The sequence below is a fragment of the Liolophura sinensis genome, chromosome 8 (assembly GCF_032854445.1).
Source record: "Liolophura sinensis isolate JHLJ2023 chromosome 8, CUHK_Ljap_v2, whole genome shotgun sequence".
NCBI lineage: Eukaryota > Metazoa > Mollusca > Polyplacophora > Chitonida > Chitonidae > Liolophura > Liolophura sinensis.
The window spans coordinates 39379445-39407005 of NC_088302.1; the positions used below are offsets into that span (position 1 = coordinate 39379445).

The 27561-nt window shown below is 38.3% G+C and overlaps 1 protein-coding gene across 2 annotated transcripts; it reads right to left on the reverse strand.

Moving 5' to 3' along the window:
• Window positions 1-634: 634 nt before the first annotated feature.
• On the reverse strand, window positions 635-27561 carry LOC135472938 (SH3 domain-containing protein 19-like). 2 transcript variants are annotated; one of them, XM_064752677.1, is made up of 13 exons: window positions 27318-27561; window positions 19797-19901; window positions 17303-17429; window positions 13980-14107; window positions 11830-13132; window positions 9919-9980; window positions 9043-9170; window positions 7829-7951; window positions 6533-6922; window positions 5990-6310; window positions 5008-5221; window positions 3114-3211; window positions 635-1708 (listed from the first exon to the last, which is right to left on the reverse strand). In XM_064752677.1, exons 1-13 carry the CDS (start codon window positions 27388-27390, stop codon window positions 1589-1591), a joined length of 3192 nt encoding a protein of 1063 aa, XP_064608747.1. In that variant the 5' UTR covers window positions 27391-27561; the 3' UTR covers window positions 635-1588. The 2 variants fall into 2 exon arrangements, with proteins under 2 accessions (XP_064608747.1, XP_064608748.1); XM_064752678.1 differs by lacking the exons at window positions 17303-17429; window positions 19797-19901; window positions 27318-27561 and adding an exon at window positions 15191-15295.

Genomic DNA, 27561 nt, shown 5'->3' on the forward strand with positions numbered 1-27561 from the left:
AACTATCCGAGAAATCAATAATAAAATGTTAGAGCCACTAGGCAAAAGGGATACATCTATATGTATATTCAAACAAAAAAAAAGTACATGTATGACAGTTGACAATAGTAGAGTATTTGAGTGAAAGAGCACTGACTAATGAACTAATATGGAAAATAAGACATCATCAATCAACACACATATATATGTATATATGTGCACACATATTTATACACGCACACACATATATGTATATACACATAATATATACAATTGTGTTATACTGGCGCTATATTATACAACACAGATCACTGACCTCATATCCTACATGTTGATGTACACAGCCTATCAGTATGAGTCCGCATGGTTAATATCACCACGCAAAGCTTCATGGTCTTTACTATACATAGATCAGCGCCCACTTTCACAAAACTTTGTACATGTTCAAAGTAATTACATGTACTTTTGTGACTTCCTCTCACAAATCCCGTCACCTTATGTATTTTAGAAATCTAGAAGTTGGCCAAATGAAGCTTTGTCAAAGGTGGTTTCTGAAGTGTGGTTGCCAAGATTTGTAGACATACACTTGTTTAGAATTGATCCTGGAGTTTTTAAGCAGCTGGTCAGATCATATTACTACTGTCATTCTTCAACCTCATGTTTTCAATGTGTTTATTCAAGCATATTCTGAAGGAATTATTCTGTGCTGACTGATAAAATTATACTTTTGTAAAGCCCTGAAATTGGCCAATCCAACCAATGTAGTATTATCTCCAAAATCAAAGTAAAACTCTGCAACTGAACTTTCTCTTTCATATGAAATAATAGGTTGGGGAATAAGGGTACTTGGTTCTAAACTCTGAATTAAAAATAACATCTTCCACCTCACAGTCAATCCATTTTGTTATCTGTCTGATTGGTCCAAATAGTATCACTTAATGTAAATCAGCTGTGAGGTTAACAGGTGAAGGGAACTACTGCACTTCAAAGTATCAGATGTGTCAACCCACCCCTCATCTGTGTACCCACCCACATGGCTCACTAATGGGCTACACCCTTTTTTTATTACCACATGTATAGCGTGAATGCTCGAGGGTCACAAAAGTTGCTGTTCGCACTTTTAAGCTCCTCCGTCCTGCAAGACATTCATATTACAATAACACCTCGCTGCAATATTTCCTCATGTCAGGATTCACCTGTGTGGAGAATTTTTTTTTAAATTTTTGAAACCAGGTGTCTGAATCTCCTCACAGACCTCAGTATGTACAGTGGAGTACTCAGAAAAATTACCCCTTAGTACATGCAGCTCAGAATGGTCAGAACTGAAAAGTTTATAGTGGACATCATTTCATTTAGGGCTGTTAGTGTCACACTTTAGGCCAGAAATCAAATCTGTTTAAGAGGCTACCCCTCAGTGTGTACGACAAGTGGGTTATGATCTGTACTCAACAGTCAGGGGACATATATAGACTTGGTTGCCCAGTCACATATCAAATCTTTCTGAAGATTCTCCCTTAGTGTGTACAATAAGTGAGGTACGGTTAGCGTTCAGCAGTCAGTGGACTTCATCAGCCTGGGTCTAGGAGCCTAGGAATGTCACTGTGGTTCCTTAATCCATGTGTTCCTCCACAAAGCTGACTGGGAAGAGTCCCACCTGCCCGTCTATTTCACCTGTCCTCCAGTCATCTGTACCACCCATAGGCCCATGCATCAAAAACACTGTACCTTCCTGTAAATAAAGATCATGTCAAAGGAATAAAAACACATGCAATGCACTAAAACACCCCTCAGCCATAAACACAGTTACAAGAGATTCTGTGGTTATAAGGCGAAGGAGGAACCCCTCAGCCATAAACACAGTTACAAGAGACTGCATGGTTATAAGGTCAAGGAGGAACCCCTCGGCCATATACACAGTTACAAGAGATTGCATGGTTATAAGGTCAAGGAGGAACCCCTCGGCCATATACACAGTTACAAGAGATTGTGTGGTTATAAGGTCAAGGAGGAACCCCTCGGCCATAAACACAGTTACAAGAGATTGCGTGGTTATAAGGTCAAGGAGGAACCCCTCCGCCATATACACAGTTACAAGAGATTCTGTGGTTATAAGGTGAAGGAGGAACCCCTCGGCCATATACACAGTTACAAGAGATTGCATGGTTATAAGGTCAAGGAGGAATGCCTCGGCCATATACACAGTTACAAGAGATTGCGTGGTTATAAGGTGAAGGAGGAACCCCTCGGCCATAAACACAGTTACAAGAGATTGCGTGGTTATAAGGCGAAGGAGGAACCCCTCAGCCATAAACACAGTTACAAGAGATTGCGTGGTTATAAGGCGAAGGAGGAACAGGCCCGACCTTGAAAAAAATATGTTAAAGTCAATGAAAAACTGTAGGGTAAATATCTTACATGACCCTAATGACCTTGAAAAATATACCAATGTCACCAAAATAGTGCTCTTCCAGATACTTAAGTGTTGTTGAGACATAAAACTTGACTACAAGCATTCAAAGGATAGAGTGTTACAGTATCATGGAAACATAGGTTCAAAAATTCTGATAGGCACATTTCCTGCCAGTATTCTTCAGAACACTGTATTAGGATAGAAGACACTGATTACATGGATAGGATAGGATAGACGACATAGATTAGGATAGGATATGACAGAAGACACTGATTAGGATAGGATATGATAGAAGACACTGATTACGTGGATAGGATAGGATAGAAGACACTGATTAGGATAGGATATGATAGAAGACACTGATTACGTGGTTAGGATATGATAGAAGACACTGATTACGTGGATAGGATAGGATAGAAGACACTGATTACGTGGATAGGATAGGATAGAAGACACTGATTACATGGATAGGATATGATAGAAGACACTGATTACGTGGATAGGATAGGATAGAAGACACTGATTACGTGGATAGGATAGGATAGAAGACACTGATTACGTGGATAGGATAGGATAGAAGACCTGATTAGGATAGGACATGATAGAAGACACTGATTACATGGATAGGATATGATAGAAGACCTGATTAATGACATACAAGCATTGGTGTCATTATGGTCAGTCATTATGAAACAGTAATAGTAGAGACCTTGCAAGTTCCTACCTTGAAGCTTAGCTCCTGTGAATTCTCCCCAGTAAATTCATACAATGCTTTCACTTTCGTTCTTGTTTCTTCTTCACTCTTGGGTTCTACTCTGGAACCTGCAGTCAAATTTGCACCAATACAGAGCAATTTTCTTCTTCAGCGGTATAAGGCATACACAAATAAATTATTACTCACCATCGGCCACTTCCACAAATATGATAGTCCTAACTTTAAAATGAAACATTACAATAGGATGGATGCAAGTTTTAACAACTGTACCAATATTAACGTTAAGTACAAATACTTGCTTCACACAAACTGCTAGTTATTAATTTTCAACTCAACAAAAGCAAAGACGTGCAACTTAACTGTTTACAAAAATATGCCACAAAAATTTTCTCACGTCACTGTTGTCAGCTGTTGAATCGGTATGATCATGGCAAGAAAAGTTACTGATTGATACACTGTCCAATAATATAGGCCACCTTTATGTATAAGTAAAATCTGACCTACAATCACAATCATAACTTCAAAAACTTAGAATCGCCAGGAATGATCCTATTGTGCAAGCACTGATTAATGAAGCCGTAGCATCCTGTGTTCAGTTCAAAATCCATGACGACATATAATGAAGACATGCAGCATCGTAGTAAACAGACAAGGCAGAGTTGGCAAAGCTTCATTAAACAGGTCATGGTTTCTCATAGCTCATAACCTTCCTGAGATTGACACAAATAAAATGCACAGATAGCATCTGGTTTCTATTTAATTAACTACGAGAAAGACCTCATTTTTCTGATTTTAATACATGTATTACGTATATCTCTACCGAACGGGGTTTCAACAATTCTTCGCCCACATAACAGTAATGATCCAGATTACATACAAACCTTAGCTGTTTCCTTTTATGCTCCATAAATATGTTATCCACAAGTAAATACTCAGCAGAGTTATCTACCCTTTTTCTTCAGGTTATTAAGATCTGTTCATGAGCTGCTGGAAGACACCCACTCGGATGCAGTACCCCATTACAGCTTCCGTTTTTCGGGAGGGACGAATGTCATTCTGTGTATTTAAGGGCGTTAAGTGTTTTTTTTTTGCTGCCACCCTGCCGTATTTGGTGTACAGGTGCATACTTGGTATCAAAATGATGGAAATTATCTAAGCTTTGGGTAGGTATGAGTTTCAATGATGAAAATTTGAAGGTCTGGATGAGAGGACACACGGAGACAGGGGGTGATGAGGCTGGGTATGACGTTCCCTTGGAGTTGCAAGGCACGCGTCCCAGCTGCCGGCATAGAAAGGTTCAGATTCTGATGCTCAACCTGTCAAGATTTTTATGGCTTCTTTCTCATAGGCTGGGCCAGGTATGCACCAAAGCTTATTGGCCTCGGAATGTTTGGGACTCAGCTACAGTGCTAAATGTTAACGTTGTCACTTATGGAAAATTAATGGGGGGTCTGTGGCCTGTACTTAGCCCATCATCTCACACATGTAGCTTCCATACATGGTAAATACAAGCAGATAGGGACATATTCACCCCAAGCCTTTCCTTCAAGTCCGTGATGATCTGTACATAGACTGCTGGGATGATGCCCACTTTGACCATCATCTCAGATTTACAGCCTCTATACCTGTTTTATATACTCAACAGAGTTACCTACCCTTTTTCTTTAATGATCTGTACGTAGGCTGCCGGAAAGATGCCCACTCTGCCTATCACCAGGGATTTACAGCCTCCATACATGTGTTATATACGTATTTGTCAGCAGAGTTACCTACCCTTTTTCTTCAGGTCTTTAATGATCTGTACGTAGGCTGCCGGGAAGATGCCCACTCTGCCTGTCATCACGGATTTGCAGCCTCCATACATGTGTTATATGTATACGTATTTGTCGGCAGAGTTACCTACCCTTTTTCTTCAGGTCTTTAATGATCTGTACATAGGCTGCCGGGAAGATGCCCACTTTACCCGTCATCTCAGACTTTCCCTTCAGCCACTCATCATTTACCCACTCCAGCAGGATCACTTTGTCTGCCTCCCGGAAGCTCAGGTCATCAGCTGTCTCACCTTTAAACTCGTGGATAGCAATAGAGTAAGCCTCATCATCCAAGGATGTGTCACTCTGAAGCAACAATACACTCATTTATTTATGTGATTTATCTTTTACACCATACTTAAAACTGTACAACAATGGTTAGGTTTGGAGGATGGAGAAACCAGGTAGATAGAGGAACCACGATAGCCTGACACAAGCTGACACAAAGTCCAAACATGAATTCAAAACTGTTATCCACAGCGATGCCAGGGACCACGCTACTGAGCTTTTAACACTTCTACTAGACTGATGTCTATCAAGTTCATGTTAATGGGGGGAAAAAGTGAAAAAAATTGGCAGGAATTAACTGGATTTGAACTACAGGCAGCTAGATACAATGCCCACTAGACTTATGTGAAGACCAGTGGAAAGAAAATAAACATTGCTTTCAGAGAGCAGTGCTGGACTATATGCATTTCCAGGGATTTACTTTGCACACTCTGCACAAAAACTGTGTGCTACATAGTGGAAATAAAAATGAAAAAATAAAGAAGAAAAAAAATGGAAAGGAATGTACTGGATTTGAGCATTAGACTGCCAAGTATCATTTACAATGGGCCAAGAAATGAAAACCAGCATAGAGATTAAGCGGCTTTGCTCTTCTGTTGATAGCCAAGAGCAAAAGAAAGAAAGAACACATTGTTTTAAAGTTGGTGCCTTACAACAGAAGACAAATACATTTTTGTAAAGTTGATGCCCGTTCCCATGGTAAACTGCAGTGACAAGCTTCATGCAGTCTTTCATAATGTATCCAGTTTTGTACAGATCACCTGTTCATTCTGCACAGTTCCTTACTTGTGGAGTCTGTACTCTTGGTTCTTCGGCTGGAGGCTGTTGTTTTTCTTCTCGTTTCTCTTCGTATTTCTCCTTTTGTTTCTTTTTTTGTTCTTCTGTTTTTTTCTCTTCTCGTTTTTCCTTTCTTACATGTTCAGATGCCTCTTGTGTTCCTGCAGCAGTCTCCTTCACAGTTTTTTTCACCTTTGGCCCCACATACTGCGGCAAATGGAGAGGCATGTCATCGATGAAAGCTGACGGAAACTTTCCCTGTTTTCCATTGGCTTCTCCAAACAACCAATCAGCACTGACGTAGCTGATCAGCTGAATTTTATCTCCAGCCTGAAAATATAAGTATTAGAACATCATTAGATATCAAGGTATAAAATATCAACATAGACCATGAGTACAGACGTTCAAGAACTGAAATTTAAAGGAACCCTTCAGAATATCAATGAAAGAGCATGTTGTTAATTTTTGACTGATCTTTCAAAATTTTCACACAGGCTACATGTACCTTTCCTTGGCTGTTCAAGATGTTTTCAGAAGAACATGAACACTTACCTTAAAACTTAATTCTCCTTCTTCTCCATTAAAGGTGTACATAGCTTCTCTAACCAAACTGTTATCTGATTGGCTCCTTGCTGACCAATCATTGTCGCCTGAAATGTCCCCTGGGGTGGCTGGTAAATCCTCAATTACTTCCACGAATGTTGCAGGGAAAATACCAATCTTGCCATTCAACTCCCCTCTGAGCCAATCCTCACCCACATGTTCTAACAGCTTAATTATCTCCCCTTCTAAAAATGTCAAATCTTCACTGGTTTCGCCGTCGTAGTCGAATCTGGCTTGGCATCGTGGCCCACTTGCTGTGTCCTGGTCGATTCCGTCCCCGAAGTCTACTAACATATCAGCAGGAGCACCAGCAGAAGCCTGATCATGTAATTGAACTCCCTGTAAAAAAACAACAAGGGACACATCTGAAGTCACACACAATCTCACACACAATGGTAGCATGCAATTCACTTCTTCTTACAGTTAGCTATTTTTTTTTTCTAATGACCCTCTCGTATATAATATTTGAGACAAAAATAATTAAAGTACATGCAAGTTTGGCATTTAAAAAAGAATTTTCTTCCAATTCACACAAAGTTTGTTTTAAACATAATTAATAATAACATTGATCACGCTGAGCATTTCCATTTTCATCCACAACAATATGAAAATGACGGATGATTTAATGACAGCCTTGTATGAAGCACATACTTCCTCCACTGAAATACCACTACACTTTAAAATGAAATACAAATACAAAGGTGAGAGGAAAGGGGGTTATTAAAGGTTTAAAAAGCTACCATATTTTCACATAAAGTTGAGAAAGTTTATCATATTTCAAGTGACACATTTTGCTGGATTCTGATTGGTTCAACCACCTTTACATGGCTACTTAGAAGTTTGTGGTAAAGTTTCATTAATTTCTTATCAAAAAACTTAAATGTTTTTTAAAAGTATGATTTTAAGGCCTTTATGTGCTTCTAAAATTTAATTTTTAAATAATAAACTTTAGATAGAATACAGAAAAATTAATTTTATGAGAAACAAGCCTTAAAATTCAGAATAACTGAAACTTCCCCCCAAAAGGGCTCATCATTAAATGAATGACTGATAAAAGACAGAACGTCAAAAATCTGACAGACAGACTGAAAAACAAACAGAATAACTCAGCTAAAAATCTTCTTTACAAATGCACAGTATGGCATCACAATCAATACAGATGCCACATAACCAATCCTCAATACATCAATTACTTCGTTGTTACAAATAAATCAACAAGGAGAGCTCACTGCAAAGTTAACATACCTGTGCTGAAAGAGGTTCCATCACTTTGACAAAGTTACCAGGAAATATGCCTTCTATTTCCCCATTTTTCCCATAAAACCACGAGTCATCCACTTGTCTGAGTAAAACAATCACATCCCCTTCCTGGAAAAAGTACACAATTACACACATGTGTGCATATTTACTGAGAAACTATAAATTATCTATAAATGATACAAACATACATGGTCAAAGTTCATGTAAGATAAAACCTAGAATTGGCAGCAAGGCTACCAAAAGAGCTTGCCTGTGTGAGACAAATCTTGAACTCAAAACATAAAGACCTGAAATCGTGAATTCGGTAATTAACATGCTCACAGAGCACCAGCGATGGAACATCCCCCTTGCGTCAATCTGCTTTACATGCATGTAAAGCTTTACGTAAATACATACAACACTTTTTGAGAGACCAACCCTACGATTTTGTTTGAACGTGATTCTAATACACAGTACACTAAGTCAGGAAATTCAGTAATTTATAGGTATTTAATATGTACACACCCAATCAACAATGGAATATCCCCCTCATGCTATTCTGTTACACATGTGTTCAAAACCTGAGCTCAATACATACAGTACTTTTTGAGATACCACCCCTAACATTTTGTCTACCATTGATTCCAATACACAAAACACTAAATCAGGAATTCAGTAATTTACAGTACTTCATATGCACACAATCAATCAGTGAAGGAATACTCCCCTTGTGCTATTCTGTTACACATGTGTGCAAACCCTGAGCTCAATACATACTGTACTTTTTGTGAAACCACCCCTAACATTTTGTCTAACATTGATTCTAATACACAAAACACAAACTCATGAATTCTGTGATTTACTGTACTTAATATGCACACATCCAATCAACGATGGAATATCCCCCTCGTGCTAATGTGCTCTACATGTGTGGCAAACCCTGAGCTCAATACCTGCAGTCCTTTTCAAGATACCACCACCCCCCCCCCCCCCCAACATTTTGTTTAAAATTATTTTCTCTATTATTGGATGCCGTCGCCAATGCTCAGGGAACAACACAAGCTACGCTTGTACCATATACAAATGAGCTAAAATCCAAGAGAATTATAGAACATCATCTAAATTTGACATTAATGATTTTCAAATAAAATACAAAAAAAGTGTCTGTAATTAATTCCAACCTGAGTCTTAAAGTTATCATACAGATATTTATTACGTACATTAAATGATAATTCGTCTGTCTGAAGAGACTGATAATCATGCGTTGCCACAGCGATGCCATAGGGACAGTCCATCATGTAATGGAACAAGGGGTGTCCAGGTCCAGGCCTGGGGGGCAATTTGGGAGCTACAACAGATCGTATGAAATAACTAGAAATGTGAATCACTGGGTTACAAAAATCACAATAAAACCATTAGCAGAAATACATGTAATCGTAATTAAGGGACTCATGACTATGTGATACTCAATGTAGAATCTGCAAGCTTTACACGAAGATCTTTAGTCTTTGGTGTACAGTTTCCTACACTGTCAAGAGATGTCCAACAAATGTCAAGATTCATTTACCACACTGTAAATGTAGATATATAGGTCGTATCATACATGTACATGATTTGTTATTGAACATGAGGTATATACATACATGTATGAGAAGCTCTCCTAGTATTAAGCCTGTTGCCAGTTTCATGAAGCACACTTAGTTAAGTAAGATCTTCACTACCAAGATAATGTGCATTGTAGCACTGCATGAACTGCACTTATCTAAGTGGCTTTTTATTATGAGATATATACATATATTTATGAGAAGCTCTCCTAGTATTAAGCCTGTTGCCAGTTTCATGAAGCACACTTAGTTAAGTAAGATCTTCACTACCAAGATAATGTGCATTGTAGCACTGCATGAACTGCACTTATCTAAGGGGCACTTTAACACTATTTAAGCATGCTTCATGCAACTGGCGCCAGTTCTTCAAATCTGAGGAAAACTTTCTTATGCTTTCACCTACATGTAATCTACAACAGGTAAAAACATAGGACAGATCATTTCCTCACACTGAATACCTAGACACCCATGACTTCAGGATTATGAGGATACCTTCAGACTGAGGATAGACTTCATGGATGATCACCTGTCTGGTGGAGCCTGAGGAAGATACACTGCAAAATAAAACACCAGCAAGGTTACTATGGTAAAATGGATGAAGCTGTGATCACATTGGTACAATCTGTGGTACTAGCTTGTAAAACCGAACAAAATAGAATCATGTGAAACAATTTTAGCTGATCAGTACAAGTACATGTGCATCTGGAAATAAGCAGCATAATGAGGACATTGTCCAGCACCAAATAGTGCCGGAGGCTGACTGTTTGGTACAGGACAAAACTGCCAGGTAAATAACTTTGGCCATTTAATAAGTTTAGCCATTTAGCAAGAAGATTAGCCATTATGTCCCCATGCACTTGTACGTGACACAACTCTAATTGTTTAAGGTAAAGCTTGAGTTCTTATGTTTTCTTTTGAAACTAAAGGCAGTTTTTGGTAAATTTGTATTCAATTAGTGGAGTGGCCCATAAAGCTGTACTCAAGAATTTTTTTCACTTAATACAACAAAGATCAGTTTTATGGGTGTTGTAAACTGAGGTGCCTGGAGTTAAAAACTATTATCTGGATACCTGACAAACCTCCTGACTTACATGTAGGTCAGAGCTGAAGCGGAGAAACGCTACGTGTGACCTCACTGCTAAATGGCCTGATAGCTGCAGCTAGCCTATGGTTTAACCACAGAATGGAACCATTTGCAGCTAAAAGTATGCTTTATGTTTCTGTTTTGATTTTCTCTAAACAGATTGTCTATAAATCTATGAAAAAGCAGACAAGAAAACAATACAAATATAAAATATGCACCGATTAACACTAATTGAAAAGAATACTATAACCTTTCCTGAAGAGAGGTTCTGCATATAAACTTAGAAATGTTAACAAGGCTACCAAATAGCTCGTCTGCAGCAGGCATAGGAATGCAAAACTTCAGCTAAATACATAAAGTACTGAAATCCTGAATTTGGTCATTTATGGTAATTAATATGTGCACAGTGCATCAGCGATGGAACAACCCATGGTCATTGTGCTTTATATCATTGTAAAACTTCAGGTCAATACATGCAGTACTTGAGATTTCACCCCTAACATTTTAACTTTGAATATAATACACAATAAACTAAGACAATAATTTGGTAATTTATAGTATTTAATATGCAAACACCGCATCAACAATGGAATATCCCCCTTGTGCTACTGTGCTCTACATGTGTGTAAACCCTGAGCGCAGTACTTTTTGAGATACCACCCCTAACATTTTGTTTAATGTGGATTCTAATACACAATACACTAAGTCAGGAATTTAGTTTATTTATTTATTTATTTGATTGGTGTTTCACACCGTACTCAAGAATATTTCACTTATACAATGGCGGCCACCATTATGGTGGGAGGAAACCGGGCACAGCCCGGGGGAAACCCACAACCATCCACAGGTTGCTGACAGACCTTCCCACTTACGGCCGGAGAGGAAGCCAGCATGAACTGGACTTGAACTCACAGCGCCTGCATTGGTGAGAGGCTCCTGGGTCATTATGCTGCGCTAGCACGCTAACCAACTGAACCAAGGAGGCCCCAGGAATTCCGTACTTTATGGTATTTAATATGTACTCCCCGCATAAACGATGGAATATCCCTCTCATGCTATTGTGCACTACATGTGTGCAAACTCTGATCTCAATACCTGCAGTACTTTTTGAGATATATGTATCACCCCTAACATTTTATTTAATGTTGATTCTAATACACAATACACTCATAAGTCAGGAATTCAGTAATTTATGGTATTTAATATGTACACACCAAATCGATGATGGAATATCCCCTTTGGAGAGCTAAAAAATGATTTCAATTTGGCACTTTAAGGTAAAGCCTAGCAACCAGAAAATATCTTAGGATTAGACTCACATGGGTGCGGGTGTAGACTTGGTGGGTGGAGCTTTGGCAGGGGCAGTCTGGGGGCGAGATGGCGGGGCCCCACGAGGCCGGCTTGGTTTCGAAGGTTCTTTCTCACAGGCCAAGCTGGGATTGGAGTCTGCCTTATTACTGAGTGAGGACTGAGAAAGTGAAGACTGAGAAAGTGAAGACTGAGAAAATGACCCTGATAAAGGACCCTGTGAAGGCCTTGGGGGCCCAGTCTTGTGCTTCCTGGGTGGAGGCGTGAGGGACTTACTGGCGGGGTCCAGCTGGGGAGTGGTTAGCTGAGCAGAGTCCAAGTCCTGAGCACTGATAGATTTAGGGGGCCCTGTCGGGGTAGACTTTCGAACAGCAGGTTTAGGTCTAGCAGGGGCAGACTTTTCTGTGTCCTCTGACGGTTTTTTGTCTTCCTGAAATAGCTGCCTTTGTTGTAGTTTAGGACTCGTTTGAGGGCGCCCCACCGGAGATTTGACTGGGGCCACCGGTTTACTGGCCTCTCCTTCTTCAGGCTTCTCTGACTTCTCTGCACCATCACCTGTGTTTTGAGCCACCACCCCTGCCCTGATAATCGTGGGTCGTTTTCGCCTTGAAGGCGGCGTCGGTGATGCATCGCCTCCAAAGAGTTCACTATTTATACTGGCCATCAGTTTCTCCTCAGCACTTTCACTAGAGTTTACAGGCGTCAACAGATTATCACTCTCTGGTTTGGCCTGGGCATTTGGTTTCTGGGCAACTTCTGGTTTGGGTTTGGGTTTAGGTTTAGGTGCCATAGCTGGAGCAGGGGCAGGCTGACTCATGCCACTCTTTCGTTTTTCAAAGGCAGCTTTGAGTTCATTAACACTTGCATCATTAGAAGCCGTCGTATGAATATAAGACGGCAGTTTTGGTCCTGAGCGCTCTTCCGAAGAAACATCAGGAGCCTGCTCTTCTTTCTGTGTCTCCTGAGCTGGCTCCTCACCACTACGACCTGGCATAGGCCTGATAATAGTTGGCCGCATAGGCTTAATCGGTGATGGGAGGGTTGGTTCTGAACTGCCATCCTCGGGAGTGGGGACGGTGGATCTCGCCGCCGGTCTTGGGCGGGGTTTAGGGACAGGGGTGTTCACTCCCGAGTCCTCCTGTGACAGATCAATCAGGTTTGTTGGATCAGGGGGTAAGGCATCTTGTGGTTTCGAAGGATTTGGCCGCCCAGGTCGACAGGGTAATTTAGGCCGGGCTGGTGGGCCAGAGCTGGTGGTTGAGCCAGTCATAGACTTGGGCCGCGGGGGAGGCACACTGGGCATGTCGCTGGAAGCTGAAACAAGACATAGTATGAGATAAATTTTCCTTCAAATTTCCTTTAAATATTCCCAACAAATAAAAAGCATTTCTGAAAAAGTTTTCCTGTTTAGCCTACCAGCAAAAGCACAATAGAAATCACGCTCATTATAATTCCTCCATCGCCACATAACCACACTACTGCTTTATGGGTGTGAATAAAGCACAGGCAGCTGACATGTGCTTAAAATAAACTTAATTTAGTGATAAATTTAATTATCACCTTGAGGAAATTTATGCTAGATGTGGTTATGTCATTTAAAGGAAGTTCTTTTTTAATTTTTTTAATTTATTTATTTCCCTGGCTTTAATACTTAAGAATAATTACTTTTACTACATGTAACACTGGTCAGGTTTACCAGCGGACGAACCTGGCCAGAGCCAACAAAAACTCAAATTCATCCCCAGAAAAACCTCCTATCTGATTACTTACTTGTTTGTTTGATCTTTTACATTGTACTCAAGAATATTTCACTTACACAATGGCAGCCAGCATTATGCGACGAGGAAACCAAACAGAGCCCAAGGGAACCACAAGACTATCTGCAGGTTGGTCACAGACCTTCCGACATACAACCCCAGAAGAAACAAGTATGAGCTGGACTCACAGCGGCCAGATTGATGAGAGGCTCCTGAGTCATTGTGCTGGGCTAGCATGTGAACACCTCCGCCATGGGCTCCATCCCTGCCCACTCCTGACTTTAAGCTGAAGGTGAACTAGCCAGAGCAGGAGGTGTCTTCATTGGTCAAGGTCTGATATGGTTTAGATTTTCTGAATTATTTGAATACATATGCGTTATACGAATATGCATGTATATAATTACCAGGTTTGGGGCTTTCTGGTGCTTGAGCACATGCAGGGGGAGGTAACCCAGAATCAGAACTTGCTGCTTCTTGTCTGAACCCCACCTGGCTCATAGGACGGGCACTAACAATGGTTATCTCAGGGCGCCTAGAATAATACAAACAAAGGTTGTGAGAAATACAACATTTTACTGCTAAAATGGGCCTCCAGGCATTGAAATTTAACGTGCTGATCTGTGAGCAATACAAAGAAAGTTTCAGGTATATTATTATACCCCTTCACAACACCTGAGATTGTCTGACAACATCAGTTTCAACCACTTTCTGAATCTATAGAGAGAAAAAATATCAACACAGTTATGCAAAGCGCATGCATTTGGGCTCTGTTGTAAGGTGAAGGCCTTACTTAGACTGCAGGGTGGTACAGAAACATGTATGTATTCTACATAAAAAGTGGGTCAATGATCTAACTATATATATGTATATATGTTGTGCATTAAGAGGGAATGTTCTGGCTGATGACTCACAAAACCAGCAGACATTAAGTTTTCTGTTAAATTTAAGTTAACCACAATCTACAATGTAGGGGTCCTGATGTTACACAATGTAGACTTAATATCACACAGACAAATTTCTCTTCAAAGGCCCCGAGGCAGGTATGTATACAAATACAGAACTTTGTATAATCTAGCTCCAGTGTACAGTTTTCCCTTCAAATAACATGACTACCTGATGGCTGTCTTTTCATGCTCTTTCAGTAAGAATCACTGCTGATTGTAGCTTCAAATCCCCCATATAATATATATACATGAAGGATATCAGAACATTACTGTATATGTAATACATCAATAGATCTAGTCTGGCAGTCTGGATGTCAATAGATTCAAATGTCCTAAATCAAAATAAATCTTATCAACTAAGTATGCCTTGTCGATATTAATGTGATTTGGTGACGATAATCTACGATGTTTGTCTGTTCATTCATGTAGTCTTACATTCCTTACAAACATTGTTTTCCACCAATATGGTGTACAAAATCACGTGTGGTAAAGATTGCCAGAGGTTTGGCAAAAGTTGGCCGAAATTTCCTACGACAATGTAAACAGCTTGTCTATAACATCAAACAACGATGAATCAAAAAATAACTTTTCCTTTTTCTGTTCGCCCACAGACATGAAGTAAGTTGCTTCTATGTACCTGAAACAATAAAATGAATACAATACCAGCCTACCTGGACAGTGTAGCCATGAGCTAACAAGTGTGGTATCTGAGGGTACCACCTTGTAAATGTTAGCCCCTACCATGAGTTCACTGCTGTATCACAGAGTGAACATATCCATACAGACTGGTGTAACAAAGTGGGGTAGCAAACTCACCCTGTGTCATTTACAATCGTCTTATCATGAGCCTTATAACACCCCCACACTGCAAACTACTAAATCTGGATTGTAAGATCGGAGATCAATAAATTCCACCGTAACTTACACCTGCTATACAGTATACTACATATAAAAGTAGTGTACCACCTAGTAAACCTTGTAACAGGAAACAAAATCTGCATGTACATGTTGGTTGAAACTGATAAGACCCGGTTCACACGCACACACACACACATATATATATATATGAGTGTTAAGATGTCATAATACTGTAGCCCACTGCAGTGACAGACACAGCTTATCCCACAGATGTGGTATTTGCATAATGACACACTGTCACCCTTTGTGTGATATCTGTACTTCCAACATGCTGCAGTAAGAGACCTGAGCAGGATTAATTTCCAAACCACATGTATAAAGGTATGTGCCTATATTGTGTATTTATGTACATGTAGCCCACATGTACATCCTCTTACAACAACAACAGCCATGTACATACAAATTGTATGTACTTGTAACACTTCAACATCAATGGCTAACTGAAATGAAAGTCTATTTTTCACCTGTCCAGTTATTACCGATGAGTTAAGGTGTACTGTAACTACTTCAAGTGGCGAACCTCTCTTGTAGACTGATTCTACACCTCCCTGCTGGTTTAACATGTCAGCCAGCCATTTAATATCAAGCTATATCCGTCCCCTCACTACATGTATTTTACTCCTGCCTGGGTCACTTTTATACCGGGACTCACTCATGCACATCACAACTTCACATAAGGTCAGAGGTCACTCAGGCAACAATCCACAGGCTTGTAAAACCAGTCAAGTATACTTTAATGAACAATTTGCATCTTTGGGATTAATTTAAAATGATGAATGTACACTGTAATTCGGCATTCTGTAAAACTCTCCGCATAGTTTGAATGCTGCATATTTTGCTGTGAGTTGAATGCAATGTACTTTTTAATTGTATGCGAATATGTAGCAATCCAAGGTTCACATCACTGTACTCCCTCAACTTAACGATGGGCTGAACCCTCTTGTGTTTCTAAATTTTGCAAACTGTTCGAAAGCCAAATTTTGCTTTTTAGTTATTTAAACTACCCTATTTTTTCTAATTTTTGGTACACCTGGTCTACTCTTTTCAGCCATTATACAAGTAAATGTAGCAGTAATGTTTAGTTTCCTTTCTCTCACATGGTTAGTCCATCTAATGAACAACATACTTATATCTTCACTTTTCCAAAAAGCTGGGAAAGAAAATATAATATTCTGCTTTCAGTACTACTAATATCTGTCCCAAAACTTATAAGAATTTTTCCTGCACTTAGTACATGTACACTGTAGCCAGTGATTATGGAGCACATGCAAAGAAAGTACAAGTAATCTTCTCTTCTTCATTAATCTTTAATATACAATCGCTATATTTCAAATCAAACAAAAAAATATTGATTTAAACTTTACTCGAAGGATGGATACCCATAACTTTGTTTCACTTTATAGACAATGTGTTGCACTTAACTAACTAAATGTCTGTTTTGACATAATATTCAGTACTGTTCAGGCTACTCAACCAACATCAAAATAAATTCTAATCGACTTTTTCAGTTGAAGTGTGTATCACAAAAAGAATTTTTACAAGAAATGAAGGAAGCTACATAAATTTGTCATTTGAACATATGGTTTAAATAACTTCAGGAACAGAATTATTGTTCTTTTGTTTGCAAGTTATACACAGTTTGCAAATAGATACAAGTTAATATTAAACTGTACCAATAATTACAAAAGACAAAACACAACTTTTCGAACTTCAGAAATCTACAGAGGTTCACATTATTTGCATTGTTTACTTCTCACACCTCATTTGTTTACTGAGTCACTGTTAATTGGACATCGCTCTCTGAAAGATAAGGTTCACTGGACTATGACCTGATGAAGGCAAAGAACAATTAGAAGATGACTCACTTTTTGGCAGGGCCTGATTTGTTGTCAGCAGTTGAAGGGGATCTAATTGCTCCCTTGTGCCTGGCAGGAGGGGCAGGTAACTTTGGTACGGGCTGATCAGCATTGTGAGCAATTCCATTTGTAGCACCTGCAATAAATGCTTACTTCAGGTAAAACTCCTCACAAAATACATTTTGCACCACTGTTTCATGCAACTTACATGTCTTAGCATTATGACATAGATTAGGTAAATTTGGGAGGGGGGGGGGGGGAATTCAAAGAAACGGATGAACAGATCGAGTTTTGTGAAATTACCCCTAATAGTGAGATTTGCTAAGAGTACAAGTACTTCAGAGCACAGATTATCACTGGTATGCCAATTATAATACATTTAAAATACTGAAAACCTAGACTTATAAATGAGACAGGTAACGATGGTATGGTGAAATGAAGGAAAAGCTTGAACTCAATGCACAAATACATCAATTATTACATAATTCCTATCCATACATGTAATAAAATTATTATAGATTGCCATCATTCGTTTTCACTTTTGTTCCCGCACAATGGTAGATTGCCTGCACTGGGTCCTGCATCCACTTTCAACATGTACATGTACTTTTTGACATCATTCTAAATACATGTACCTGTATTTTAAATACAATGGAAAGTTGCCACAAGATTAACGTGACTTACATGTCCATGAAGGTGATTGACCTTCATGTGTGCACATTAAAAGTAAATGACCTAAAATTTTAACCCAAAAATTCACTTTTAAATGTCATTAAATATTACTTTTGGTGCTGAAACTTAAACTGAACAGCATTAAAATCTCAATCAACAGAACGAATAGATTAACTCTGAAACATTTTATTTCCAGAATGTTTAAGTGCATTTTTAAACATTTATACATAAACATTTAAAGTGAAAGACAGCACCTGACTAATGTTTATGTCCACTGAAAGAATACAAAATATCTTAAAAAAGCATTAGATATTTTTTAAGATTTTTTCAACTCAGTAAAAGTTTAGTGAAATTTTGTCTTGACACAGCTTCAGTAGGTCTCCATTATCGGGAGCAAGATGACGTCACAATTATTCTAGCTCTCTAATGTCGAATGTATTTTCCTTTAATAGTCTAAGCAGTAGCAAAAATGGCCGACAAAAGTTGTGAACTTCGCCAATGAAGGTCCAAGTGATAAATATAGTTTTTTTGGAAAATTGGACATACTGGAAGAATAATTGCTTCCACTGCCTGAACTGTTGATATAGCAGGCCTACTATAGTCTATCATTTACAAGGAACTCCAGCGGCCCTGTTTACGTAACCAACAGATGCATGGCCGGGGTATTTCTGGTTCAGGTTATAGACTCTGGAGGGGTTGTGCTGGTGATTTTGACATCTATTAAATGTTTTCAAAATGACAACTTTCTGTTGTACAGCTAAATTCATGCTTCATTCTGAAACAATTGGAAATAAAGCACCACTGAAGCTGATCTAGGTATTCAACTGAATTTTATGCTTCAGTTTTGTAGTGGTGGCTTCTAAGACGAGAGCAGTGCTGACCTAGTTATCGTGGACGTCAGAGAAAGCACCTCAACTTGATCATGGCCTTTCAATAATTTTACTGTATTTTATGTAACAAAACAGAAAAAAAACACCCCTTGTATGCTAGAAAGACGAAGGAGCATAAAATTTAATTCTTCAGTTATAATAAATTCTGAGAAAAAAAATTATAATATAAAATATGATTAATTTTAAGCGTTGTCCGGTGAGATGCAGTCTTCTCATTTCCATAAAACTTTGTGCATCCCTGATGAATTTTGCACTGCATTTGTTATTTAAAAACTGCTGACAAAACGCTAAAACGAACGACAAAAAATGTATTTGTATAATTTGAACAGAGTAACTATGTATGTCTAGGGTCTGTTGGGAAGATGACTGCAATTTGGGCCAAGACGGTATGCTGCTGTATGACATGGGTTGTGATAACATAGTTGAATATCACACGAATTGTAAATCAACTGATTTTATGTCTGTGGTGGTCTGCAAATGATGCAGACCTGCCCCACAACACAGTGTGAATGGTCCCTTCGCCTACACGTAACTAAATCGCTGTAAATGATCTCAAAATGATGTCTGACGCAGTACTGCTGTGTTATCATATGTCACATCATGGAGTGAATGGGTAAAGGCTACGTCACAACTTAGTAGTCGAAATCTGATAGCAATTTATTTGATTGAAAAAAATTCTCACCAGCCATTTCTGCAGTATTATCATTTGGTTCCACATGTTATTCTGTCAAATGTCATTAAAATAATACTTTTTAGAAAGATTGAGTTTCCTGCTTTTGACTGAATACGTTTTATCCAGGTGCTGTCTTGTCCTTGAAGAATGTATCATTGTAATCCTGCTATATAAAGTGCAAGAGTACCGGTATGCCGCAATAGTATCCTACCCTAGAATTTGTAGTCAGCTACAGCGTACTGCCATATATGTACATGTAATTACTGACCTGTGGGCATGAGTGAGCTTGGCCTCTGCGGTGGTGCGGGAGGCCTACTGGATGGGCGTGGTGGGGGTGAGCGTGGATGGGAGGCAGCTGTCTGCTCACCTTCATCTGAAAAAATAAATACACTTTAACTCATGTTAAAACAGCTTAATATCTAGAACTACGGTATCCCATAACCTGGTTCAACCTTTAGCATGTTTATGTGGATGCTGACCTTTACTATTAGTTACATGGTCACTCAGTGATAGGATACACAAATATATGGTGTCACCATATATTTGTGTATCCTATCACTGAGTCACCATGTAACAAATTTATCCTGCAGAGACCCATCCATTCAGTGCAGAAGACCCGTGTATCGCTTCAGCAATGTGACCATCGTTGGACCCTAAGAAAGGGAGATAACCTAGTCAGCAGACACATACATGTATAACGTCGTCTGCAGGATTTGAGAAAATATCTGTACCCCACATGACCGTTGTTGTCCAATGAAAAGCAGAATATTTTGTCTGATGCGGGATAATGTTTGTTACGGTTACCCAAGCAGCTGCCTGGCTAAATATGAGGGTTACTGACAATTGCAGTATCCTGTCAATCAGTATCACATTATAGCGAACTGATAGCACAAAAGAAACATCAATCTCCAGTTCAAAAGACTTGCGTTATATCAACGAATCGCTTCAGCAACATCATGCTTTTGACAGTCAAACAAAAGGACACAGCCTAGTCCACAAACGCATCAGAAACATACACATCATCCCTTACATGACCTGGATAATATCCCATACCTCAACAACATTACCACAGCAATATTAAACATTGTAAACACTACAACAGTGAAGGGTAAACAATGACTAATATTTAATAATATCAACATATGCACCTGCTATATATGTCAATACTGACATACAATCCACATGTACATATAGTTGGCACCTTTGTTTCCTCTCTCAAAAGCAGGTGTACAATAAGATCATTACATTTATTTATTTATTTGATTGGTGTTTTAAGCCGTACTCAAGAATATTTCACTTATACGACTTATATGGCTGGCAGACCTTCCCACGTAAGGGCGGAGAGGAAGCCAGCATGAGTTGAACTTGAACTCACAGAGACTGCATTGGTCGGAGGCTCCTGGGTCATTGCATTGTGATGGTGTGCTAATCCCATTGGCACCGGCAGCCACCTATTTATTTTATTTATTTGATTGGTGTTTCACACTGTACTCAAGAATATTTCACTTATACGATGGTGGCCAGCATTATGGTGGGAGGAAACCGGGCAGAAAACCCACGACCATCCGCAGGTTGCTGGTAGACCATCCCATGCATGGCCTGAAAGGGACGGGGGCCTCCTAAGATCATTACATAGATATGTGGCTGTCAAATACTTTACTTTTGATCCACAACTAAACTATGTGCATCATGCAGTGTTCTTCAAACATGTGACATTTAAAAAGCATGTCATAAAAGATACTTGCCATCACATATATCAGTTAAAGACTTTCTATGCTTCTACAAAATACTGGAAACATTACATTATTCCATGCAATAAACACTGACCCTGATGATTTCAGTGGTATTTAGGCATACAATTATTATGAAAACGACACCCAAAATGATTTGTTTGTGTCAATAAAGATGCAAGCGTCATAAAACTGTGCAGATTTTATCTCTAGACCTCATTGTTCTCTCAGAATGTTTAAAATATTGGTCACAGTGGCATTTGAAAAGGTTGAAGAACTAGGGTATGTACTGCATACATGTATATTTCACAAAGTCAATGATACAAGTGTTAGGGGAGTTTGGTCTTATTTGCCAAAACTGAAACTCACGAAGTAAATACTCTGTACGCCTCCTCATGCTAACATCATAACTCGGGGATGTATGTTAAATACAAAGTCGGTAAAAATTATACACCTCCAAAGACTGACAGTACCTCACATGTACACTCTGTGTAGTTAGTCTGTTGTACTCACTATGTACTCTTTGCAAAATATCCATCTAAAAACTTCATGCAACTTATGTTTTTGTATAACACATTAACACTCTTACCCCTGCCATGTGCCCTGTTGGAAGCACAGGAAAATAATGATATGAGAAATCCACGGTACCGGTTCATACTATATAGTATACACCTCTGCTTGAAAATTTCAAACTTGGCCTACAGTACTACACACACGTAAACATCAGCATGTTCCATGGCACTGACATTCAACATAGCCAGAGCCCAGCCTTGCATTCCACATCTGACAAACATTACAACATTCCCCAAAGAGGACACACAGTCAGTTAAAGCCAATTTTTTTCTAATACAACTGAGGGAACTAATACATCTCCTTCCTCTCTGATACATAACATACCACGATACATGTATGTACACATATACATGTATCTGGCAGCAACAGTGATTAAATGGGTTCCCCCCCCCCCCCCCTTCTTTTCTTCCCTAAGTTAAATAATGCATGGCTTTGCTTCCTGGAATGATAACATCTGTGAATCTGCATAACACGCCCATATAAGGTAATGTAATGAGTCACCATTCTGTAGCACACCATGTACATGTATATGGATCACAACATATCAGCATTCAACTGTAGAAGTATGTATTTCAGAAACCATAACCAAAACAATTGCATCATTACACATATGTGTACGTCATTTTATTGAAAGTGAATATATAGTGTGCTGCTGTGTATACATTGAAAAAATGATATAGGAAAGTTATCACAGAAAAATACGTAAAAAATTCTATAAAGATTTCAAAGTCGTCAAGATGAAGTTCAGTTTGGTGATATGGCACTGACGGACAATTCACTCCTTTGTAGCCATGTTGTTAAAGTCCTTATAAACTTGGCCAATCACTACACTGAAAGTACCAAGTCACAATGGGAGACTCGAGGGCTAGCTTAACACAGCCAGTCCAAATGACAGTAGATTGCATCATTTTGCTTAGCAAAGTCAGATTTATTACAAAAATATCTTCCCAAAATCTGCATGAAAGAGTCTGTTATCTATCAGAATGTCCGGCTATATTCCGTAAATTCCCTGAAGTCGGTACAGCCAGCTAAGCCAAATGCTTACACACAAAGCTTACAAATTTGTCAATCATTTTATCCCAAATGCTTACACCCATGCAGGATGAGGACGAGCAGGGCCGCTAAATCACAACATTTGTGTCCATGAATAGCCTTGACCGAGCACTAAACTAAAAGAAACATCGGCCCTTTGAATAAGGAACAGAGCTGATACTCTTTGCTTGGGTACCAGGCGTTTTTGTTTGTATTTTCTCATTGTCACATTGTTTAATACTGATGGTACGGGACTTCTCCTACATTTTGTGACATCACTCCAAACAGCTATAACATGGCAAAATAGGGTCACCAAATTAGCGGCTAGGTACTGACTACTATTTGCTATTTATTTCGTTGATAGGCAGTGAAGAATTTTTAAAATATTTTTAGGCCATTTCTGGAATACTACTTTATTAATTAATACAGCTTTATTACTACTTTATTAAGAAATTAAAAAATTTCTTTCTTTCATTATTTAACTGGTCTCCCCAGACTCTGCTCGGTTTCCTCCCACAATAATGCTGGCTGCCATTGTATAAGCGAAATACTGTTGAATATGGTGTAAAACACCAGTCAAATAAATTTATTTAATTGGTGCTTCACACCAGACTAAAGAATATTTCACTTTCACAGCAGTCACCAGAATTATGATCCAAAGAAACCCAGCAGAGCCCAGTGGAACTCATCACAATCTAGAGATTACCAAAGTAATGATTGGCTCAAATGAAACACAACAGGGAAGTCCATCCAGAAATATTTTAAATTGTTTTTACATTTTTGTCTTACCAAGAAATTCCACACAAGCAATTACATGTATTTTCTAACATGAGTTTTTGAAATTATATTTTCCAAAGGCTTACATGCATAGAGTTCCTAAAAATCCATTAAAACTGACAGTATGAAAGTAATCCTAACCTAGTACAAAAGAGATGATATTAAACAAAATAATTATTTTCAAAAATCCTCTGAAGGAAAGTAGGGGAATTCTTGTGAAGATAGAACATCACTTAGACCCAGATCCTTGAAAGGCCACTGTGTTTTATCCTATTTTAAATACTTTTTATGCAACAGTAAAAATTCTAAAAAATGAACGAAAATAGTTTTGTGTACAACTTTGCCCAGCACTTGGAATGAGATCAACTTTATCTCAACATTTATGTTCATTTTAACATAGATGACACATAATGTACATAATGTGTGACAGCTTAACTCTCCAGCTTCTTTGCTGATTTGCCTGGCGGACAAGGCTTTTTTTTATCTGTCTGACAGATTGCACTGACTGACAGATTGAAATTGAACAGCAAAGTTCATACAAAAAAAAAATTGTCAAACATAACTGCTGAAATTTCTGTAGACTGATTTATCGGAAAATTTATTTGTTCCCTCTCAATTTTGCATTAAACTCATGTAAAGGAAGATGGACTTCAGTGACCCAAATTGTTTATTTGATATTTTTCATTCTTTTAATGATTTTTATTATTTAAGAAATTTTAAACAGTCCGAAGTGAAGCAAAAATCTAGACACTTATTACATATACAGTATATATTGTAGTCCAATTGTGGGGAATGCATGTTGATGACCCCTGTTATCTTTCTTTGGTACATTCTAAAAGCACGAAGCTTACAAATTTGTCAATCATTTTATCCCAAAAATTAATAAAACTAATTTATGTCCACATATGCATGAATCATTGGGGTTTTATGTCATACTAAACAATTTTTCAGTAATATGACGATGAATCATTAGGTGTGTGTATAAATATACATACTCTTCTTGTGGCACAGCGAGTCCACATCGCCAAGGTGCTGCCGCCAATGAAGTATCACGTCGAAGACACCAGACATGACACCCCACCCAGTCACATTATACTGACACCGGGCCAACCAGTCATATTAAACTGCTCTAACCTCACAGTGCTGATTGCCAAGCGAGGGCAGCAACAAGCACCATTTTTAAAGTCTTTAGTATGACCCGACTCAAGTTTGATCACAAGTCTCCAAACCTCAATGCAGACGGTCTAACCAGTAGGCCACCAAAGCGGTCATAAACTAAATAAATAATTACTTAATAAAATTATGCTGTGTTACAGTACATGCATCATGCCAATATGTGGGACATATGCATCACCCAGATAATTGGTCACAGGAGGGATGAGCAGAGTAGAGCTGACAGGTTAACCACGTGCCATATTGAACTCTCACACATACAGTAGTAAATCAGCATGTACATCTACAATAATATCAGCTAGCAACAAGACTGAAACCATCTGACAATTCAGTATACATGATGTTGTTTGATCATCCTCCTACTAACTCTAGTTAAATAACTTGTGCAAGATAACTGCTTCAGAATGTATATATGGAATTGGGTGGCTTTGAGCTGAAACTAGTACTGATCATTTTCTAATAATTGCATCAATCTCAGTTTGTACAAAACAAACAACTGACAGGGATAAATTCAGGCATTTGCCCCAATGGGTGCCCAAATTAAACCAAAGGCTTGAAAAAAAAGGAAAACAAAAAAAAAATTGCAAAGAAAGCCACACTTAAAAAATTGGTTTACTTTCATTAATTTGAAAAGTATAACTTATTAGAAGTTAGAATTTCTTTGTTAGACTTGTTAATATAAGTACTCCAACAATTTCTCAATCCTTGTCCAAACAATTGATCCATATTATTAAGAATTCGTAAAAATAATCAGTGATCAAAAGCAAAAAAAAAAATCCCTTTCCATATCCCTTTCTTTGGGAGCTTCTTGCATTTGATTTAGCAAGTCACTTTATGATGTTACTTTGACAGCACTTTTTCTACTAAAAATGAAAGGTATAAGTATGATCACCATGAAACATAACATATACATGCATGCATAAAAAGTTGCAGTGTGTAACATAAATACACACTTACTGTATGTGTAAATATTTTACATAAACAGGTTAAACGTTACTGTTACATTAACTCATGGCAAAAGTGCTTATTTGACTGATTAAGAGAATCATGACTGCTGGGTAATAGGTCTGCCAAAATAATCAAGATATCTCACATGATCATTCACTAGAATAAGCCTTAGCATTATTCACCCAGATAAAGTATATGTACGACAAACAATGCCAGAACAATACCTCCCCTTATGGGTGTTAAAATGTTCAGAAAGAATTCCTTTTGTTGTTTATCATGTGTAGACAAAGGACGATGTCAAACAAATACCATTGTGCTACCCTATCTAAGTGGTCTTCTCTGTAACAAGCCATTACAATGAAGCTTAAAATAACTTCAATGAGGCACACGTCTGACAGCTATGTACACTGTAGGTCTCTTTAAGCACATAAGTTAGTCTCATTTTAACAGTTGAACTAGGGAATGCTGAGAAGTCTGTACACAGCAGTTACATATAGCTATACCCACATACAATGATGCTTTACTTTGACTACACTGATAAAGCCGTTCTTTTTTGAAGTCCATATATTATAACCAATAGATCTGATTATCTCATAAACTGTTCTATTGTAAAAACATAAAATTCTCCATACCATCCCTGGACACTGAAAAATGCTAATTTCCACTCAAGCACCTACATATAACAAAATATATATAATTACAGCCTTATGAACGACCATGCTTAACCAGGTAAACACTTAAATTACAAGTCTTAAACACTGCCATCTCAAATGTGTCAGTATCTATAAGAAAGCAACTAAGAAGAGAAAATAGTGATGTACTGCCCTGACAACACAAGATTAAGGATTACAAAAATTAGAACATAGAGATATATGCATTTCTATTTTATTACAAAGGTGTAATTTATGGTAAATTTTGAAATCCTTCAATGGAAGGATGACATCATGTAAACATCTAAATTGAAAAGTCACCAGAGTAACAACTGTCTGTTGTTTACATGTATATGCAATGGTCGATATTAACGAACAACATCTGGCAACCTAGCAAAGAATTCTCCATTTTCAAGGGGATACATAGCCTTAAATGCATGCATTTTGTGTTTATTTATTAAGTCAGAAATTGAACTTCCAAGAAACTTGATCCAAATAAGATAAAAATAAATGTTAATGCTTAGAAATTAAAATTTGAATCACACTGTCTGTGGTTAATAAAAATTCCTTGAAAATGACCATTAAAGAGGTTACCTGATTAAGAAGATAATGACAGCCTGAGTACAACATAACAAGCTAAACAGCGTTAACAAGGCTTATGATCACAAATGTTTTTACACTTTTTAATTTTTTTAGTCCTGTCTTACATAAATTAATGTGCCCATGCCAGCTGTTGTTAATGTGAACTTTATACGAAATGAAAACGAATTGAAATGATTCTTAATCATCAACACTTAACTATTACCACAGAAACTGTTATGTGGTGCTATAAGATACAATCTGAATGCACGCTTGCTGATCATCTCGAATGACTAACTTTTAAACTGTCAGTATATCGTCTCTTACCCTGTTTCGGCCTCATCACCACTGATGATGGCCGTTTGGGAAGCGGAGGCGCTGTCACTCCGCCTTTATCCATCGCAACACTCAACAATTTGTCGCCTGACGTACACGTTCAAGAAATATCATTTACCAAAAGGCTTATGCAAGCCCTTTCTACCCTGCTTTCGTTTAAATATCCAGTTTTTTCCTGTCAATAAACATTCCCATTAAATCTTCACTTCATCGTTATCACTTCTTCAAGACACAC

Coding starts and splice junctions, on each gene's coding strand:
- LOC135472938 (XM_064752677.1), bottom strand. CDS start 27,390: ATGGATAAAGGCGGAGTGACAGCGCCTCCGCTTCCCAAACGGCCATCA. Junction 19,902..27,317: donor GGTGATGAGGCCGAAACAGG/GTAAGAGACGAT, acceptor TTATTTTTTCAG/ATGAAGGTGAGCAGACAGCT. Junction 13,133..13,979: donor ACCAGAAAGCCCCAAACCTG/GTAATTATATAC, acceptor GTCTTGTTTCAG/CTTCCAGCGACATGCCCAGT.